General features: G+C 38.8%; 1 protein-coding gene across 8 annotated transcripts in view; it reads left to right on the top strand.

The window, feature by feature from the left end:
• SHISAL1 (shisa like 1) overlaps positions 1 to 14,499 on the top strand; it is a 197,126-nt gene that overhangs the window by 156,747 nt on the left and 25,880 nt on the right. For 7 of the 8 annotated variants that reach the window (XM_049821420.1, XM_049821426.1, XM_049821423.1 and 4 more), the window contains 3 exons: positions 2,046 to 2,259; positions 10,802 to 11,125; positions 12,795 to 12,824. In XM_049821420.1, the coding sequence (XP_049677377.1) occupies positions 2,046 to 2,259; positions 10,802 to 11,125; positions 12,795 to 12,824 (568 nt within the window). The remainder of the gene's footprint in view (positions 1 to 2,045; positions 2,260 to 10,801; positions 11,126 to 12,794; positions 12,825 to 14,499) is intronic. The other variant, XM_049821428.1, reaches the window with a different exon arrangement.

Genomic DNA, 14,499 nt, shown 5'->3' with positions numbered 1-14,499 from the left:
CTCAAAAGCCACCTGGACATGGTTCTGGGCAACTGGCTGTAGGTGGCCCTGCTTGAGCAGAGGGGTTGGGCCAGATGACTCTAGAGTTCCCCTCCAGCCACAACCACTGAGTTTTGAAAAAACTTAATCAACCCTGGAATAGTTTTATTATTGCTACACTAATTAAGGAAGGGTGCGGGGAAGTAAGTACTTGTTCAAACAAATATACATTCATACAGTTACATGCTTTGTGGATTTTGTGACAGACTTTGAACATGCAGATCTGTTGCAAGCATTAACAGAGGATTTTGAAAACCTAAGTATAAAGAAAGACAATTTCTTTACTGATTATAGCATCCTCAGATTTGGAACGCACATTTTTCCCAGGCAGGACAAGAACAGATAGGTAATTAGTTTTCTCAGTATCTGTGTTCCTTTAGAAATAGCATTTTTCTAGCACTTTCAGTTCTTGACTGAATTAGTCTACAAAAGGATTTTCTCTTTTTTTAAAGTAACGATGACAGGTATGTGTGTGTGCATGTGCCAGTATGTATATGTATATATATATAAATGTGAAATGTTTAGAGTAGTTTTCCTTCACGCAGAGGGCAGTACAAGTTACCTTGTTTTCTCTTCAGTTTAGTACTCTGTTCTAGGTTCCGTCTATACACACGAAGAAGTAATCTCCACGGTCATAGTCCTTAATATGTGACTAGACCTACAGAGAGTGAAAGATTTGTGAAATTAATGTATACTATAAAATGGAGCAACAAAAGTGTTAGGAATTGGCTTTTTTAAGCAACATAGAAAGAAATGAGGATTTGATGGGTAAGGTGCACAGATGCAATTACAGATCAACAGGGACTATGTGCAGAGAGACACTATACAGTTCAGCTGAGTACATGCAAGTCATTATCTATCTGTAACTCTTCTACTGATAAACTGATAGAAAAATCATACGCCACGTTACAAGGGTTAATTCTGTCAGCCTAAAGTGAATATCCTTTATAAATTGGTACAATGTTATGAAGTACAGGTACCCACAGCATCTCTGTGCCTCTGTTCTCTAATCAGAGTAAAGACATTTCACTGCTAAGAGTATTCAGACTCTTCTACATTTCACTTTCCTTAGAGCGTAAGGCCTTTGGGGGGGTCTGTACGGTAATCTCAAGTGATGCCATAAGGCCTACCGTAACACAAACTATAAAACAGTTAAAACGCTGACAGTATGGGGAACCAAATATTGTCTCTTACAATACAAGACTTTTCAGATTGACCACGAAGTCGCGTGTGGTTGCTTATGACCACACTGAAAGGGATCTCTCTGCATCCTGCCCCTCTGCGAGGTTGATTAGCTCAGGGAAACTAAGATGATTGCACAGCTCCCAGTTCAGAGCTGTTTGCTACCAGTAGGCTTACAGCATGGTCGGAGGGCTTGCATCTGCCCACAGTCTCACCATGCAGATGTAACCACAGTGAGCCTGTTGCCACGCAACAATAAGCCTCAAAACTGCACAGCTGTATTTCTATTAGTTCTATCTATTTTGCAAATTCAAAGTTGTTTTTTAATTACTATTTTTGGCAGAGTAATCCTTATCAAAGAATGACCTTTACAGTAGAGACAATATTTTCTGTCAAGAACAGTGACTGTAAATCAAGTGCCATCAAACTTTTATTGCAGTTTTTACATAGACTTTTTGTTTTGATGAAGCCATCCCAGGAGAATCAAACATGAACATTGTTGGGTGGTTGTGGATATCCATATATTTAGAACAGCAGTATGAAAATGTTTCCCTAAATATTTTTGTGCTTCTTGGCATGGAGGGCATTTCTTCTCTTCCCTTAAAGCAAATAATAGTAATCAGAAACATAGTAACAATAAAAGTCACTAGAGGCGAAATATTGTAATCTTCTAGTACTCAATGTTACGATGTTGAAAGTTTTGAAATATTTATGTTTTTCAGAAATCAAGCAACTGTTTAAGCTTAGCCAATGAAAAATTATAGTTCATAACATACAGATAACACAAGTGACTCACAAAGCCAATATTGTTCTTTGTTTTACAGTGCTGTCCGCACATTTTCGGGTCTGCGAGCCATATACGGACTACAAAGGTCGCTACCACTTTGGGTTTCACTGCCCCCGTCTTTCTGACAATAAATCTTACATCTTTTGCTGTCACCATAACAACACAGTATTTAAATACTGCTGCAATGAGACAGAATTTCAGACTGTTATGCAGATGAACTTAACAGGGAACGCAGATGGATATATGCATAAGTAAGTAAATGAGTTTTAAAGTACTCTTCACCAAACTGTTCCTGGTCTAATAACGTAGTCTGAGGTGTACTTAATGATGGAAGCAATTAGAATAATTGCACATACAGAAAAACATTACTAAAAGGTTTTTGCTGTTACAGAACTCCTAAAAGAAGGATATTTTATCTTTGGTTTCTTTGCTTTGACATAGGCTATAAACATTGCTAGGAGAGCAGGTATGTAAAAGTTGCATATAAATGTAACAAATATAAAGTTACATATAAAAGTTAGAAAAGTCTTTCCCCCAACCCCAGTCTGATCCAAACTATGTTTAAATGTCTATCAGTAAAAACAAACCCGAAAGCTGTCTGCAGAGGAGAGAGGGAGCGAGTTGACATTTTCCATATCGACTCAAATGCACTATTTTGAATCTCTGATGTTTTGAATATAAATCTCTTGTAATCACTGACCTTGGGGAACAGAATGTATTTGTTTATATACCAACAATGTGTGGTCTCCTTGCCTGTTACCTGCGATACTTCCATGTACCGCTGGGGCCTATCCTCTAAGGTAAATGTCAGTAACTTTTTTTCTAAAGAAGTAATAAGTAGCAAGTAGATCTTTGTTACTGATTACCTATTTGCTATGACAAAATCTTCACTTGTGGTCTGTCTCCTATTTAGTATTTGACATTCTGGCCACACTAATCTGCTGCAATTTCTCTTGGTGCAGAGGGCAACCTGCAGCTGATGTAAACCCCCAAGGTCGAATTCTGACCTATCTGCTTTCCCCTGCCATTTTATTCTGGTATCCAGCCCCTCTGGGGCAAGGAAGGAGCAGATTAAAGAGAACTGGAATTCCAGTCTATCGATTTTTCTTTACAGCAGGGATTTTAGTGATTTATTCTGCGGTGCAAAAGTCAGTTGATGTGTTGCCATTCATTCCTATGGAAGCAGGTGCTAGGCTGCTAGGAGACTATGGTGCGGGAATACTGATGTCAGCTCTTTTAACTCACTGTGTGCAGCTGCGTCCAGCAGCAGCCAGCTCACGGAATTAGCAAACTGCCATCTTCTTTAACAACCACTTCTCGTACAGCTCTGCCTAGAGGAGTTTGAATCTTGCGTAGATGTAGAAATTGCATATGTCATGACCCAGACTGGATAGACCAGGGTGTCATGTTTAATTTGAAATTCCCTCAGGCTAAATTAAGGTGAAACGACACCAAACAATCAGTTAAAGATTTTATTCATGACAGAAGCAAACTGAAGTGGGGAGGCGTGGTAGTAGGTGGCAGGGTTTCTCACAACAGGAATTGGCATAGGACTACTTTTGCAAACCATGTAACCCCTGGTAACCATGTACATTGATTCAGGGAATAAGGAGATCCCTCCCATTGAGTCAGGAGGTTCAGATCAGACCCCCTCACTTTCTAGACTCCTCCTCAGAGAAGGGCCCAGGGGCGGCTGGATCCACTCTTAGTCTCAGACTTGGTCAATGGTTTATATCTTGAAACGGATGAGGTGTAGGGATTGTGGAAAAGGAAAGAGAGAAGAAGACAGAGAAAAAGGAAGAGAGAAAGATTTCACTGGTCCTGGGTTCAGTCAACCAAAGGGTCCAGTCCTGGTGGGCTTGCATACCCGGGGCTTCAGTTTGTGTCCTTTTACCATCCTTGCCCTTCCTTTGGGCAGGCACCCGAACTCCTCAGGTTAATGAGCAGCTTGTGAGCCCTTGGGCTCGGGGGTGGTTTGTGGAGTAGCTTCTTCCCTGCAGAAGTGGGGGTTGTTTGATCTTTGTATCAGAACAGGGAGCTGCGCACCCCCCGCATACCCTCCCCCCTCCTGTTGCTGAGGTCTGAGCTGATGGGCTTTCCACCTGGGTTTCTTGCTGTGCGGGGTTTGTCTTTAAGCAGAACTTGCCCCACCACAATGTTTGAGACATTAACTCTTTCAGTCTCTCACAGCATACTCTAACTTTACAGGTGTTAATGTGACAATCACCTACTATAAAGAAGTCCGTGTACTGTGTAGTGTAAAAGAAAGACAAAAATAGACTCTACCCATATAAGATACCTTTAAATCAATGTGGATCTATACCGTCTTGTTACTGTATGTGCAGGTGTGTCCTTGGGGTGAGATTTCCTTGCCTTGGCCTTGTAGTGCATCTGAGAACATCATGAGAACGTATCACGCAGAACGCAGGGGAGACCCTTGAGTCCAGCAGGCCCATTAAAGGCCGTCCATTTTCTCCACCCTTTGTGCAGTCCGGACAATCTAGAAACCAGTAGTACCCTCACCTCGGGCTACCCAACACTGCCAACATACATACCTCCAGGCAACCTGGTGGAATTTAAACCACACTGTGCCCCAGTGCCCCCATGCAATGCATAGTCTATATACGCTCCATGGTAAAAGTAGGATGTGCTCTCCCTTTGTTTGCTGGGATGACCCAGCAGCAATCGGATGCCTGCCTGAAGGGAGGTCCTCACAGGACTCTCAGTAAGGAAGTTCTTTGTCTTGCACGCAACAAATTTGCTTTATTTCTTCCCTTGCTGTTCTGTAAACACTGCACCAACGCTGCTGAGCAACCAAGTCTGCATAACAGGCAGCTTCATCACAGAGCTTGGGGTGTTACTGGCCAATTGTAGTTCAGCCAAGTAGAAAGCCAATGCTTTGGGCTTTTTCCAATATCTCAGCAGCTACTCATGTAGTCATGGCCAGAGCTTACTAAGGTAAGGCCCTTCTGTTCTTCCTTTCACCAACAACCTGAAATGGACAGGGCAATCGGCCACTTCCCAAAGCAGACACGCACACAAGAACAGGTACAATCTGATGGCAAAATATGCCCTGGGATGTAGAACGTTTCTCTGCTTCCTGCGTTCTCTGTTCACATGCCCCCTCGCATCTGTACATGTGCACACACAGGCACGCACACCCACAGAAGTAAACATAGCGCTGTTCATATTATAGGGCTGTTGTGTGTGAGGAGTTCCTCAAGGGGAAGAAGCTAATTTGGTATTGTGTGAACTACAGTATTTATTTTAATGAAAATATTTAGAGCACAGTGTAAGTATTACATTAGTTTTCATTTAGCAATCTTTTTTTCTTTTCTTTTTTTTTTTAAAAAGTCAGCTCATTCAGTTGTGATGGAGAAAGGGCTACCTCTGTAGTCTTTGTGGTAAGATTCATGCTTGAGAGCCACCTGCAGACTGTTGACCATATATGTCTTCAGTCGAGAATTTCCTGTGGACGTGAGCTATGTGCTGATCTTTTGTGAAGATATGTGAAACCATGCTAAATACAATAAAAAGCTTCTGGAGATGCAGCTTAGAGAAGTGCAAGAGTGGAACTGCCATTACCTTTTTGTAAGTTCCTGAAACACCACTTCTGATGCCAGGAAAATGAAGAGAGGTTAACTTTCTACATAAAACTCCACCAGTGTGGTGAGACAGAGGGAGAGAGATCTCCTCACCCTGAGCACACTGAGAGAGGTAGAAAAGTTCCTGATAAATTTGGTGTGCTGTCGAGGAGAAGTGAAGCCTAGGTGCCTACACTAAAAACATTGTAAAGAGCATCTTACTTTATACACTCTGACTTTATTTAACATACATGATAATTGAACTTTATTTGGATTCTAATAGGTCCAGGGTTTACTTTATAGTAACAAAGTCAGCTCTTTGTTTAGATTTAATTTCACACACCACTGAAAAAAATTCTGATGAAACCTATTGTACTGTGGCTGGGGAGAATGATTTAGGATATGGGAATAGCAATGAACTGAAAAAAAAGGATTATAGTTTTCAGGGAAGAGTGATTCAATATTATTATTTGGGTTATTTCAGTATTATTATTTGGTTTATTTTTCCCCTCAGTCATTCTTGTGATCATCAAAATAAATTTCTTGTTTTATAATACAGTTGAGGGAAAAAATTAATGAAGTGACTTGTAACTTCTTTGTCATGGCACATCTGAAAAAACACATTTGTCTTCTACAGTCATGCAATATAACTATAGCCAGGTTTATTTACAATTTTTACGTTACTGTAACAAAAGATTTCTATGTTTTTATAAGTGCAGAATACTGGCCTATTACATCTTTGTGATCATGCAGATTAATCAGTCTACAATATTTTTGAATGTGAACAATTCATTTAGTAATGTCTAAAAGACAAGAAAAGTTCTGCCATTCAAAGTATTTTTCCATAAAACCTCGTCTAATAAGTTGTTTATTCTTAAAAATAATATTCACTTGAATCTAGTGTTCATACTCTTTCAGGTTTTCTATTATGCATGTTTTGGTGGATTATCAGCAGTACTGCTACGCTAGGGATCCTTCCTCTGATACTGGAACAATATTATGGCAGTCTGTAATGCATCCATGTTTTTCCTTATCTCTTACTCAAGTTTTTCAGGGCTGAATGGCTTTTGCACACCACACTACGACACTGCACCGAAAGCAGTGGGAGGCTAGAATAGCACTATCTTTCTCCATGTATAGCATGTCCCCTGCAGAGCTGGAATTTGCTTAAATATCTCCAGAAAGTCATCTCTACAACAATGAAAAAAGCAAAAAAGCATCAATTCCACTACCAGCCGTTGCAAAAAGATGTAATTTCGCTGGGAAGGCCTCTTAGGAACTACATTACCAGATTCTACAGGAAAACACAGGATTGGGCAAGGGCCTTGAGATAATAGTAAAAACAAATTAGGAAAAAAAAAATCACATTTAAAGTGTACATGCAAAAACCGCACAGATTTCCTCAGTGTTAGAAGTACCAAGGCGTTTGCTAGGATGTAAGCTTGCATTTCCTTGGGGCAACATTTAAAAAATGTTACTACTGCAAGTAACAGCCCTGTTGAAGGAGAATAGGGAAAAAAACAGTTTCCATGGCCGTCTCTCCACATTTAAAGTCTGCAGCTGTAGAATTCTGCTCACAGTTGTTTTGATCTGTTGTTTTTTAAGCCTGAATTCCCAAATGAATTATTTTCTGTTCATGTGCTGCACATAAAAACCAACAAACTCTTCTAAAAAAAATATAGCCTGGTCCTAACCTGCTTGTCATCTGTCTCACAAAATTAATTAATTAGATGGAAGGAATCACATGGGTAAAAATAATAATAAAAGAACCTGCCCTTTCATTTGTGTGTAGGGATGTTAGAGAAATCTAAGCAGCATTCTGTAGATGGAGTAGGAGGAGATGGATGGTAAAAGTATTTCTTGTTCTCAGAGAGCCCAGTTCAAGGCTCCCTGAAGTCAGAGCAAATCTTTCCATTTACACAAGTGGGCTCTGTCTAAAGGCTATACCATGTATACATCATATTTCTACAAAAGACATGTCTTAAAATAATGAGCTACTAAGCTTTTCTGATAGGTCCATGAATTGCCCTGTTTCACAGAGAAGCTAAAAGGAAATTGTCCTGTAACTTTTACTCTAGATTTAGCTTTTGTATTTCTGTGCCAGCAGCAGCAGAGGACTGGGCAACCTAGCTTTAGGAGTCACTTCCAGTGTTGTATTGCTAAGCCTGGTGTTGAACCTAAACAGAAACCTCCGCAGTGACTGATGGGGAAGGGCAGGAGCCCTAGCAGGGCAGGGCCGGGCAAGCTTTCCAGCTGGAGAAGGGGAGAGGAGATACAACCACACAAAAACAACTTAGTGTACTTGATCGTCCCTGTGAAGGAGCAAAGCCCTATCATTCGAATCTTGATAAATTTGGAATCTGTTCACACTTTGGTTTTAACTGAAATGAAACTTCTGCACAGAAGTACAGGAAAATCAGATTGCAAGATGAAACTTTTACAATTAAATCATTCAGTTCAATGAAATGACAGCAAATCCTATTAGTTTTTTGATTCCCAGTTCTTTTCTGTGTCTCTGGCCTTACTGCTATTCAGCGTAAGTAAGAGTGTTTATTTTCTAATTAAGACATCTTCTTAATTTGTAGGGAAGTTTTAATTTTTACTATACTCAGTAGCCATCAGCAGAATTAATATTTTCTACCATCTTAATAGTTTGAGAAACAGAAAGCATCAAAGTACGGAATTTCCCTGTGTGTACAAAACCTACTACTGATCAATTTTGCTTGTGATTTTTTTATAAGGCCCTTTTGATAGTGCTGTTGTCCCACTGTATGTTAATTAAAATAAAGCAGTCTTTCATTTTTGTACGTGCGAGAAACAGATGTTATTTAGAAGGAGCAGATGGATAACTCACATATGGCATGATTAATAAATTGTTGCTTTAAATTGGAACACTCAAAATAGCTCTAATTTTCACTAACCAAAATTTTGAGGGGTGAAACTAAATACCTAAAATACAAACAAGTTCTTTTGAGCTGACTATAAGAAACATTCCTGCCTCTCACATTGCTGCCAAAACAAAAATGTTTTCTAATATTTCCATTCTTACTATGGATCAAATACAGCTCACTTATTTGTAAAATGGATCCTATTGGCATTAGTGATGAAGAACAAGATTTCTTACAGAGGATTTTTTTCCTGACTTCCCCAGCCTTCTCTTCCCTTTTATTTATATTAGCAGAAAATAGAAGAGTTTACCCCAATAGGCATAAATCCACCGAAAGTCAAAGAGTAGCACTGCTGAACAGCCTGGATTAACCTGATCCTGTTACACTTTCAAGTGCCTGGACTGCAAGGATTTTAATGCATTACAAAGGTCTACCCACTGTTACATGAAGTTAGACATGCATGTGTAAGTAAGTCTTTAGTGAAGGCAAAGATGCTTGAGTTAAGGGTTTTCACCAGCACTTATTTTGTCTACTTGCAGTCCTCCTGGAAATTTACTGAAATGTCTTTAAAATCCTAGGCTTGCGTAATCCTACAGCTACACAGGAAGGGACCCATTAACAGCTCTGACCTTCCACATGTTACTTAGAGTTATTTGCTGTGGAACCTCATTTAATCTAAGCACGGTATACCTGTGTAATGGAAAAATCATTCCCTGGAGAGGAGAATCAGTCTCCTTAAGTGCTGACAGGCAGCAACACAGAATTAAAATTCTGATTTCTTATCTGACTTCTTGTTTCAAATCCTGATTTTTTTTAAAAAAGTATAAAATGAAAGAGTCATACAAAAGTTCAAAGCAGAGACTTGAAATATTTTAAATCCAAAAAGGCTTGGGACATGTTTTTAAAATGTCAAAATATCTTTCTGGCTTGCATCTGTAATAATGTCTTCTCAGCCTTTTTTCTTCTCACAGCACTTCCATTTTGATCAATGTTCTGATAAAATACAGTTCCCTCAAAGTTTCTCTGAAAGTCTGTGAAAGACGGCATGGTTGAGTGTGTGTTCAATTTTATTTACGTAAGTTCAGATTCACGTAGATGTGGGTTGCCCACCTATTATTTCGATATAATTTTTCTCCAAGACTGTCTTCCTAATGACATTTTTTACTAGTATCCCTTCTGCTTGCTCTTGTTTTTGCAGTCTCTGGTACACATACTTCCACATTAGCTCATAGGTCTAGGTGAGCCTTCTTCGCTGTACACCTAACGATCTCATTCTTACTCATTTCTTTCCTTCTCTGTTCTGACCTCATCCTCCCCACTTAGACAGTTTTCAATCCAGACTGCGCTTACACCTGACAGTCATTTTTCTTTTAATAATATTGCATCTCCAGCAGAGCTTTAGCACTTCCTCCCCTTTTTGATCTCCAAATTCTTGACCCCTTATAACTTTTCCTCATTTCCCCCCCTCCCCTTTCTTTTAATATCTTTAGTCATCTGTCATATAGCTTTACAGCTACGTGCACGGTGTCAGCAGCTGATAATTTTCATGGCCTTTATCTATATATACACATTATAACTACACCAACATATACATATAAATGTAGTATAAATTTTCCTTCCTGTGGAATGCATTGTATAATATGATCTTGTCAATATTCTTCCTTCCTAAATTTATTACCAGCAAACTAAGGGATCTTCAGCAGTTGCTCTTGAAAGCCTATACTTTACTAGTATCTTCTGTATCCAACAATAATTAATTATTGAATTCAGAGCATATCCAAGCACATTAAACACCTTTTAAGACAAGTGGTTTATAATGCATGTCAGCAGTGAATGTTTTCAATAGCATAGATGCTTCTTGGTCTCAATTATTACAGCGTATTTTCATATGGTTAACCCTCACTTTCATAAATGCCCTGTCACTTTCAGTAGGGTGACTCTCCGGGAGTGAGAATTTGCCGAATAAGGCATATGACCCATCAACCATGTACGTACCAGTGGTCTCATTTAAAGCATTGAAGCTAACTGTACACCAAATTTATGTCTTGATATAAATACACAGATGAGAGGGAGAAATAAAGATGTTTATGAGACTGGGGGCCTTATTTTTTAAAAAACTCCAATGTCATGCATATAGGAGTACTTAGGTTAAAATAATAAGTAATTCTTAAGGACACATGCTTTAGAACAAAATTTTTGCTTCATCTATCTATACATTATATTTATATAATTAATGAAACAACCAACCTTGATAAACTAACATGACGACCATAGCTGATACATGAAATAACTTTTTCGTTTTCCCTTTTTTTCTTTCTCAGTAACTACAGCGCACTGTTAGGAGTGTGGATCTATGGCTTTTTTGTGGTGATCTTGCTGGTACTGGACCTCTTATATTATTCTTCAATGAACTACGATATTTGCAAATTTTACCTGGCACGGTGGGGAATCCAGGGAAAGTGGATGACACAGGGACAGAGCCGATGGATTAATCCTGCTCAGGATCCAAGCCAAGTACAGACACAGCCTCAGCCAGAGACACAGCCTCAAGCTCAGCCACAGCCTCAAACATCACAGACAATACATACTTTAAAAGGAGATGCTTTAAGCCCACCCCTGATGTCTTTTCAGAGTACATCTGCCTGGTAAGTAAGTGAAGCCATATTATGATACGTTTTTTGACTCTGTACTTCTGTAGTGTGAACAATCACCTGTATTTGGAAGTGCCTGCAAATTCAGGCTGAACGGCACCATTTCTAGCATATAATTTTTTATATCATGAACTGTCTTACAGAATTACTACTTAGGAGTGATTTCTTACTCTGGAATGTATTAAGTCATCTTTTAGCACTGTTATTAGAGAAATAGATGCAGCGATTTTTTAGTGCTAAATAGTTTTACTACTCTGTGGTACAACTAAACTACAACTCTTTTTTTCTACATTGACCATTATAAAATTAATTTTATTCCGGTGTCGAAGACTAATTGCTATGTGTATCTATGTATCTGTTGGTCTGGTTTTAAAAGACTGTATAAATAGCAACACTGAAATAGCTCAATATGAGATGTCACAAATCCACACTATTTGTGGCATGAGACACAGAAACAATGTAAAAACCAGGTCAGGTTTTTTTATATGCATAGCCAAAAAAGCGTAGCTTGATCTCACTTGACAGGGTGATACAAATAGGCTACTGTAAAGTTAAATGCTACAAAAACAAAACAAAGCCCCCCCCAAAAACCCGGACCAAATGGGAGAGACATACTTCAGGAGCAGGCAGAACATGCAATATAAATAGAAGAAACTAAATACTGATAGCCATAGAACAAAATTACATTGAATGATTTTGGACTGTTCTTACCAAAGAAAACATAAGCAAAGAAGACAGCTGAATAAAATGATGCTCTGAATAACATGTCAAGAAAGGTGGGGACTTTTGTGTTGGCAAGAAAGCATAAAGATATGGAAGGGGGCGGAGAGGGTACAGTGTCACCAGTGTATTTTAGAAGTGTTCCAGAAGGCTGAGTGCTGAGTTTTGGCAAAATAAGTGATCTAAGAATGACTAGGGTGAAAAAGGTGATAGCAGTTCCTGAAGGCTCTAGAGCATGTAAAGCCACAATATTCATCTTGGTCTGAAACCTCTGGGTAGCACTGTGTTGCAGATGGGATGATGACAGCAGTGCACTAGTCCTTTTATTTCTTAGCTTGCCCTTTAGTTTTAAGTGTAAATCTAGAGCAAATAGGGTTGAAGATTCTTTGTAATAAAAAAGGTAGCGATAGTTTGACCCAAGGAAAAGGCTCAGTGAAAGAGGAGGTTGTTCGGCATAGGAGCTGGTACTGGCTGTATCCAGTGCAGATCAGACTTAAGGACCATTCTAGCAGGCCTTGTCCAAACAGAAGAGTCCAACAGGGCTACTTAAGATAGACACTTGCCTGTGCTTAGTTGTAAGCACTTTCTTTCCACTTCTTCCTCTTCTCTCCTTTTTTTCTTCTAATTGCTTCAGCTTTTTTTTTGCACATTGATTTCTCAGTCTTCGGTCAGAATTGCCGTACAGGTTAAGACCAACGTTTGTAGTACAACAGTTGTATTCTAGCTTAGTATGTGTGTGTGTGCACGTGTGTGTATATAAAAATGTAACGACTACATGAATATATGTATATGTAAAAAATACTAGCCTGGTTATACCACTTGGCATTACATATACCCACATAGCATTACAAACTAAAGGAGACTATTCAATAATTCTTGAAGGATTCTTGGTCACTTTCCATTTACTGACTTCTGTTGTTCTGTTTCTTTGCTTTATTTGAAGCATTAAGCGGGGAATGTATGTTAGGATCAGGTGAGCATATCCCATATGCTCCTTTTCCTGTGTTTGCAGGAGATGAGCATTGATAAGTCACTCCAGTAACCCTCACCCCTTCCCCAGTGAACTGTCCATCTGTGCTCTCCTCAGTTCCCATAAAATTGATTCTTCTTTTCCCTAATCCTTTCATTGCTCAATGGAAGAAATAAGTAGATGTTTCCTTAGCAAAACTAATTTTATCCCTTATATTTCAGCATGTAAAACACTTGCAAGCGATACCATATTTTCAAACTTATAACCTGCAACTTCTGAAACTCACAACCCCTTAACCAAGCACGGAGTTGGATACATTAAAAATACCAAGAAAAAGCTAGTAGGCACTGGTGAGGCAGCGTGTTTAGCATGTGAAAGAGGTTTTTGAGTAAACGGCTCCCTCAGAAAATGACTTGCTACTACAGCAATTGCTAAGATAGTGGGGAGTAGGAGGAGGTTGCCTGGTTATTTATTTCTCTGTTAGATAATCTGCAGGTTATATACATGAAAATATGGTAATTTTGCCATAGAAAAATTGAGCTTCGTTTCAGAGTCCGGTTCTGCTGTAGTCCATGTTCGATGAATGACCGCAGTACTGTCTTCTCAAAATGTAATCATACTATCAGTGAGGAAGTGCAATGGAGTTACTGGATTTACAATTTCCATCGCTGGTTTTAAAATTGCCTAATCTATTAATACCTTTTTGTATTTTATACCTGAATTTCCATTATTCTAGGTGATGACACCAACCTCTTAGATGCATTGGTAACTTTTCAGTTTATGTTGGCATTTTTAATGTGTCCTAAACTTATCCCAGCATTTCCCTCCATAGAGAAAATAAGTATTTTTCTTTAGCACCTCACATACACGCTTACACATGTGTATATAGACATATACGCATATATCATACCATAAGAACAGTTACTGTTTATGTATGAGCTTTTTGAAAATACAAAATAGATTTTTTTTAATCCTGTGAGATATGCATATATCCCAGGGCATAAAAATTTAAATACGGTTAAAGACATTTTCCAAAAGAGTTTGCAGGTTTTCATGATGACAGAAGTTGTTGAAGCTGTTAGCTTCCTGTACTACATTTATCCTAATACAGTTGAAAAAACACGCCCATTCTAGAAGACATATGATGATAGTAGGAAAGTGATTCTTGCATATCAAGAACCTCAGCAGCACTGAAGACTTCAGGTATCCCTATTGCAGAGAACTGGCAGTGTAAGAAATTATCCCAAAAAGATGGCAGGATTAACCTATAGTTTGTAAAGCAGTTTGGGATCTTCCTGGATTAAAAAAATATGTAAGTAAGTGCTTTTTATTTTATAATTTCTTTTCTTGTTCTAGTTTAAATGCTATGAATTGGCAGTGAAACCAATGACTGAAACGTGTCAGAGAGAAAAATCAAGCAAGTCATAGTATATAGTGAGTAGAACCATCCCCAAGATGTTTAAACATTTTGTCATAGCAGATCACTTTATTATTTACTTGAGACAAAGAGGACCATGTATAGCCATAATATTATTATAACTAAAGAAGTCTGGAATCCATTATACATGCTGCTGGCTGCTTCGCAGAGGGCTTGCAGTGTTGTGCAAGGACAGGAGGGAAAATCATTAATCTCAGAAACATCGAGCCCAATTTAGAATAATGTTGCTTCATCAAGTAG

This window comes from Accipiter gentilis, chromosome 18 (assembly GCF_929443795.1).
Source record: "Accipiter gentilis chromosome 18, bAccGen1.1, whole genome shotgun sequence".
NCBI classification, from domain to species: Eukaryota; Metazoa; Chordata; class Aves; order Accipitriformes; family Accipitridae; genus Astur; species Astur gentilis.
The sequence above is the reverse complement of the archived record's forward strand: the minus strand, read 5'-3'. Positions and strand labels throughout refer to the sequence as shown.